This window comes from Lepidothrix coronata, unplaced genomic scaffold (assembly GCF_001604755.1).
Source record: "Lepidothrix coronata isolate B3197 unplaced genomic scaffold, Lepidothrix_coronata-1.0 Scaffold91, whole genome shotgun sequence".
Lineage (NCBI taxonomy): Eukaryota > Metazoa > Chordata > Aves > Passeriformes > Pipridae > Lepidothrix > Lepidothrix coronata.
Window position 1 is genome coordinate 2,157,029 of NW_016690271.1, and position 7,118 is coordinate 2,164,146.

At 44.1% G+C, this 7,118-nt stretch overlaps 1 protein-coding gene across 1 annotated transcript in view; it reads right to left on the bottom strand.

Moving 5' to 3' along the window:
• BCAS3 (BCAS3, microtubule associated cell migration factor) overlaps positions 1-7,118 on the bottom strand; it is a 316,591-nt gene that overhangs the window by 300,508 nt on the left and 8,965 nt on the right. The window contains exon 7 of the mRNA XM_017821512.1: positions 5,776-5,789. Coding sequence (XP_017677001.1) covers positions 5,776-5,789 — 14 coding nt within the window. The remainder of the gene's footprint in view (positions 1-5,775; positions 5,790-7,118) is intronic.

Sequence of the window (7,118 nt, forward strand, 5' to 3'; positions counted from 1 at the left end):
CACCACTGATCTGCAAAACACAAGGGCTGTGAGCAAACAGCATAAAAACCCACAGAGACTTATAAAAATAGACATATTCAGCAGGTGAGACAGTAGGTACAAAGACACTGTAGCAAAGGGAGGTGGGGAAGGAGGCTGGGAAGACTCTGCCTTTCAACTGCGACTCCTCTAAAAGAGAACATCTCTTGAATTAACTGTTCGTGACCACACATGTTATAGAAGCAAGGCTTGAAGGGGACTGCTGAGTAAAACTCACAAAAATCCAAGGAATCTGCAACACAAGCATCTACCCCACGTTTCACCTGCTTCTGAGAAAGATGCCAACTGCCCGGTGCCCGAGAGCGGCAAACACGGGGGGTAAGAGACGGGAGAATTCCGTGTGTTGGTTCATTCCAGACTCACCAGGTGTGAAAAGCACGGTTAAAAATAGGTGGGCAAACTGCTGAAGTGTGTCACTAATGGCAAATCTTGAAAAGATTAAGCCAGGAGTGGTTAAAAGATGGATTTGCAGACTTCCTGCAATGGTCAGTCAGAGCGTGTTTTCATGACTGCCTGGTAACGGATCCGACACGGAACGTCAAACTCCAGGAAAATGGCAAATGTTATGAAGCTCATTTCCAACCAACCAACAGCTTAAAACAGATGTAATGAGGCTCAGAGCACAGCCAAGGCTGGCATAGAGTTCTGCCAAACAGGCAGCTTACAATATCAGAGGGGAACACGATTTGGAACGAGGTTCTTAGGAGTCAATAAACCGTAAATTCAAGTGAACTTTTGGAAATGTCACTTTATGGCTGTTTCCATTTCTTTCTGCACTCCAGCTCACACGTTCAGAAAGTTTAAATGCTCCTACTGTTTGACCAACAAATCCTAAATACAGCACTCCAGGCTCTCAGCTCAAGTCTAGTCTAAACCTGAAGCCTGGTTATTTATTATCATTGCTCTGGATAACGTGGAGAACGAACCCCACCCCAGTGAAGCACAAGGTTTAGGAAAATTACTTTGAAAACACTATTTACTACAGAGCCAGCCCACCTTTCTGCACACAGCAACACAATGTAGATAACTCCTTGCTTTTCCTTGTTATGCCTGGAATAACAAAGCTACACAGATGTGGGGAAATCACATTTTAAGCCATTTTAGCTTTGCAGACAGGTAGCAGTTCCACTGAAATCCAGTTGGCATTCAATGATATCAATTACCACTGCTGTTAGTGACACCATCAGAGTTATTCCTGATGAACAAAACCAGTTTTAAAACTCTAATCAATATGAGAATTCATGAATTCATCCCTTCTCTTATTAGCCAGATGTTCTCTGATCACAGTGGATTCTCCTCTGCCCTCCAGCAGCATCCTCTGAACACACATTATGGTGCTTCAGCTTTTGCAAAACAAGTTTAATTCTCCCCCAGGGACAGCCAGAGGCCTCTGCTCTGAGCAGCTTCTCCACCAGATTCTACACAAGACACAGGAATGATGGTCAGGAATCAGCTCAGTGAAGGTTTCCTGATTGATTTTAACTGCTGGTGAGCTGGGAGGGCAGTGTGGAAAAAAAACAAACCATCAAGATAAAAACATCTGCATCCAGAAAAAACAGCTTGGAAAAATGTAGAGCACAGCTAAGCAGAAAATGAGAAAAATTAAAGAGAGAAAGAGCAATAAAGAGATGAAAAAACTGAAGACAGCAGCACGTTCTCTATTCATCAGAACACAGCAGCTCTGGGAAAAGGGGAGGGAGGAAATGGAGAAGAAGAAAAATACAAGGGTTTTGGAACTATTATTATTGGCAATTAAAGCTTTTTTTTCCCCTCAAATGGTGAAAATGCTGTTTCACACGTGTCTGCACAACACTGGCCACGAATGAAAACAGGAGGGAAAGGAACCAGCACAACAAAGGTACGGAAGGAGTGATTCCCATAAAATACCCCAACCCAATCCAGACACCTCCTGCTCCTTTCTAACTCTGCCAGCACATCAGCCCCAGCTCCCACCTACTTCCAATAAAGTGCTGGTCCCCAAAGGAAGGCACACTAAGAAGGCCAAACCCTCTCAGCTCAGGTTCTGCTCTTAAATATCCTGAACTCCAGGAGTCTGTTTATTTAGACTGGGATGCCAAGACCTGGTAGAGCTTAAAGCTGAGATTTTCAAAGAAAAGCCTAAAATGTCCAAATACAAATGTAGTTCATTTGTACTGAAGCATTTAACATGAAACTCCCAGCCCAGCTCTTCTCAGGCATGTAATGCTTTTACTTTTTAATAATTAATAATCACTACTTGAAAGATAATTTATTATTTCATACTGGGGGGAAATGCCAGAGAGAAATGTTCAGTGGAATAACCAAAGCCACAGGATCTGACAGTGGCAAAGATGAGATTATAAGTATTTAGCCCCTGTTTTGAGACCACTGCAATGTTTAATACTGCAGGGTAACAGGTCCTTTCCTCTCTGCCTGTGTAGGATCCTACCTCATGGCATGGTTTGGTTCCAAAAACCTTCAACTCTACAGCTCATGTGCTCCTGGGAGCCAAAAAAAGAGCAAATTTTAAGACATGCCCCCACTGGAGATTCTATAATGAAAGTACAAGATGCCACCCAACCACTGGCATCTCGTTTGTGAAGGAAGTTCAAATTCAGCAACAGGCACCAAAAGGAAAAGTCTACAAAAAGTCTGGACCCACAACATGGAGCAAATTAAAACACCAATATTTAACCTACCATAGCTTCATAAAATAACAGGGTTTTTAAGGATTTAAGTTGTGTGCCCTTCACTGCTCTATAGACAGGGACTCACAGAAGGCTTTGCACATTGTTGTGCCATGAATTAGTCAGAGCCTGGTTGTGCCTTGGCACTGAAAAATGCATTAGGGCTTTGAGTTCAAGATTTCCTCTGACTTTAATGATCTTTTTTTAAACACTACTACCACCAGCAGAAGCTTCAGCCATTTGCAATCTCCTAAAATTCTGAATTAACTGTGGTTAATGTTATGGCCTTCATTTATCTGTGGATAACACAGACCTTTATCACCAGTGCTGAGGCCACACAGATCAAATCTGTCTCTTCAGGGGAGAGGGGCTGGATGGGCTGATCCTCCTGCCAGTTCAGCCCTGAGATAGCCACGAGAGAGCTGAGTTTTCCTGGGAATGGGACACTTATTCCTCCAGGAACTCAGCTGGGACAAGGGACCCCAGGCAGCCCCACCAGCTCCATCCCTGCCAGCCCGGGGCACACGTGGGCTGGGCAAGGCTCAGGAAAAAGGCTCCACATCCCATTACCAGTCCCTGGAGCTCCACAGTCTCACACATGCACAGACAAAACATAAATAGACTTTGTGAATTGAAAACAGAGCTGTAAATTCTTCAAAAAGCACCTGTGAGGAGCGGGGCTGGGGCTGCCATTCTGGACGGGCTCCAGCTAAGTAGCAAGTCCCCGTGGCAGCCCTCAGAGCTCTTAAAAAGGTTTTCCTTTCCCCATTCCAAAAGCCAAGAATACTTCCCCAAGCAGGTTTCGAGAATTGGATATTAAGCTGTAAAAGCAGCTCCAGGTACTTGTTGTATGGAAGAGTGAATCCAAACTGACGGCTCCAAGCTGGTCTGAGAGAACATCTCAGCTTTCCACAACTCCCAGGCCTACGTGGAAGGCTGGAAGCAAAGAACACATGGATTCACATCCCAGCCCCCACTGAAGTCTTCAGCACCATCTTCCAATGCCAGACTGAAGGAGGAAGAGCTCCTCTCTCCTCCACTTAAGACATCTTGAGCTTAAAATATGACAGCCCAGAAATCTGGAGCGCTGGTTAATTTTCGATGACAGAGCTGCATTGTTTGGAACATACCAGTTTGCACCCATAAAAAACACTGAACAAAGGAAGTTTTGTTCACACTAAGGATAAACTAATAGTTTCCAACCATAGAAAATGGTTTTCACATGGTGGGGGGAAAAAAAAAAATAAAAAAAAAGTCAAACATACACCAAAGTGAAAGAAAATTGAGTTCGGAACTCGATGTTTAAACTACTGTGCAACTATAGAAAAGGAAACTGGGGAGTTTGTAAAAGGAAAAGGGAATGAATTGGGATGTTATGACAATAAGCAATTGACAGATACCACCACAAAATATTGCTGGATATAATCACACTGGGTTAAAGACAACTTGCAGTCATTGCACTAAGAAGAGAGTAGGGAAGGACTGGAAGCAAAAGGATAAACTTTAACACTTCAGTTTAGAAATTCAAACAGTCTGCATTTCCATTCAAACCAAATATCTTTAATTATCTAGAGATCATAAGGATTTAGATGCTCAAAGGATGTTAGAGACATCTACTCTAGTGACTGGGCTGAGTGTGAAGTGGCACCCAGCACTCTAAATTATGGCAGTGCTATTGATAACTGTGTAAAACCAGAAAATACCTTGCATACTGTGCACACATCCTCAGTGTGAAAACCTCAAAGCCACAGAAAATTGTTTGTAAAGTCCCTCAGACATTTCCCAGGGTTACTAGGTCAGGCTGTTATTCCATTTTTCCAAGTGGCCAATGCAACAGTGGTTCCCTCTAGCAGGAGGTCTGGACAGAGGAAGGATTGCATCTTAGGATACCACAGCCTTGGAGTATTTTTGCTAAATACACATCTGTGCTTGTTATTAAAAGTCCCCTTTGGTAGTTCCTGCTTTATTCAACTCCAGCTTGATCTTTCCTTTTTAATTCCAACGTGAGCCATTGAATTAAGACGATTTTTCTACTTTTGAAACGTCCAGCCTGCAACGGAACAAAACTTATCTGCCCCAAAAGCAGCCAACGTGCATTTCCCTGAACAGGAACATCCAGAGCAGATACTTGGACACCACACGAGGCAGAAACCAGTTCCAACCGTGTTCGAGACACGGAGCTGGGAGCGAGGGGAGAACCGAATTCCAAACAAAACTGCGCCGCGCAATTATCAAATAGGAACTTCCAGCCTCGCTTTGGTGCATTCCCAGATTTCTCCCCGCTCGGTGAGGCGGATTTTAAGAACACTTTTAACCTTCCCACCCCCATTTCCAAACAGAGATCAAAGCAGAGCCCTTTTGGACGGGCACCTTCCGCTCCTTACGCAACAAAGGCTGCGCTCCCAACCCCGCTCCCGGGGTTCCAGACACCATTCCCGGCCCTTTGAAGCAGCTTTAATGGTATCTCCCATTTGCAAAGTCACACCCGTGCAGTCAAAGATCTTAACTCCGAGGAGATGTTAATGTGAAAGCACTCAGACTGCAGAGAGACGCGGAGCCCCCGCAGAAAAGGCTGCCGAGGTGTGGGCAAGTCAATGTAACACCATTACCGGGGAGTGTGGGCTTAGGACCTGTCATAAACACTTCATAATCACTCACCCACCAACCCCACCGCCTGCAACACCTTATTAAGTGCTGAATAGAGCTTCGATTGTAGGAATAAAAAAAGCACAATGCTGCAGATAATGGCCTTCCCGAGGAGATTTTCACATAAATGTCAGATTGTTGCTTTTTCGGATTAAAAGCTTTTTTTTTTTTTAAGTGGAGAATGCAGGGTGGTGGTTTTTGGGGTTTTTCCCCCCCCCCCCCTTAGCTGGAATAACATTGCTTAATTACAAGCTAAATACTCAGCAAGGCCAAGTAGAAAGGTTTGTCTGATACCAAAGGACACAAAAAAAGTGTTGCCAAATAAGCTCTTAAATATCAAGTCAATCGCAGACTGCCAAATTTTGTTGTGCTCGAACTAAATAAGTGAAAAAATGCAAAGGAGAAACAACAATGTGGACAAAACCTCACCGGGTTATGCTCCTCCTAGATGTGTTGGATATACAAATCCTGCTCTGAAAAGACATTTAAAACTGATGTTAAGGACTGTGACAGCCCCCAAGACCATCTTACTAACACAGGAACCACTCCAACAGTGAATTTGTACTGACAAAAACTGCACAGGTCCGAGCTGAACATCCCTGGATGCGGCCTCAGAATTTCACAGAATGTACAAATGAAGGGCTGACAAAGTGATCCAGTATCTCTACAGCTGATATTCTTAAGGCTGATGGCAAAACATCTCCACATTTGGCATTTTCTGCTTTTCATTGCCCTTCTCCCCTGCTCATCACAAATACTCCTGCAAAACCTGAACAACGCTCAGAGAAACTGCCCTGCAATTTCAGTTTTGTTATTTTTTCCTCAAATACTAAATACTAGCAAAATCTAGGAATTAGGAAGAAGTGGAAAAAAAAAAAAGAAAAAAAAAAAGACAACCTGGTTGTATGGTCCTACTGAAAAGAATGTAAAAAAGAAGGTAGAAACAGCCTAAATTGTTGCTCATTCAGAGGTGAGGAGGAAGGGGGTTAAAAAAGAGAAAAAAAATGAGGGGGGAAAAAAAGAGAAAAAAATGGAGGGGAAAAAAAGAGAAAAAAATGGAGGGGAAAAAAAAAATCCATAAACCTGAAGAAAACCCTTCTTCCCCTTTAGGAGAAGTAGAAATCTGTATCTTAATGCACTGCCTGGCTGACAATGACACTGAGGACTCTAAGCCAGGACAAAGTCGTTTAACTTGTCATTTATGGGCGATCTCCATCGAATTATTTCCCGTTCACTGCAGTTTAGATGCAGGCAGGGAATGCAGGGCTGGCTACACCGAGGTGATTGTCCCCATCCCAAAGAACTGAAACACTTCCATTCTTCCTTCCCTCCCCCAGGTGAGATCCAACCCCACCCTGACAGAGTTTGGACACAAAGCCCTTCAGGACAGGGGCACAGAACCGTTCCAGATTTATGTCAGAAACACGTGTTCATTCGGACGAGAACATTTCAGCTGGATAAAACAGGGTGTTCTGTAAGGATTCTTTAGCTCAAGATGTGCTCCTGAGGGTACTTTAATTAATTAATTAATTAATTAATGAGGCGCCCGTCGCTCGGTGTCGCAGCGGCCCCGTGTGGGGGGTTCGTGTAAATGCACCGCGACACAAACCCACCTCAGGGACCCGATTCCCTGAGTTTTCACGGAATTACAGGATGGGTTGGGTTGGAAGGGACCTTAAAGACCATCTGTTCCGCTCCTTGCCATGGGCAGGGACCCCTCCCACTAGCCCAGGTTGCTCCAACCCGGCCTTGGACACTTGCAGGGAT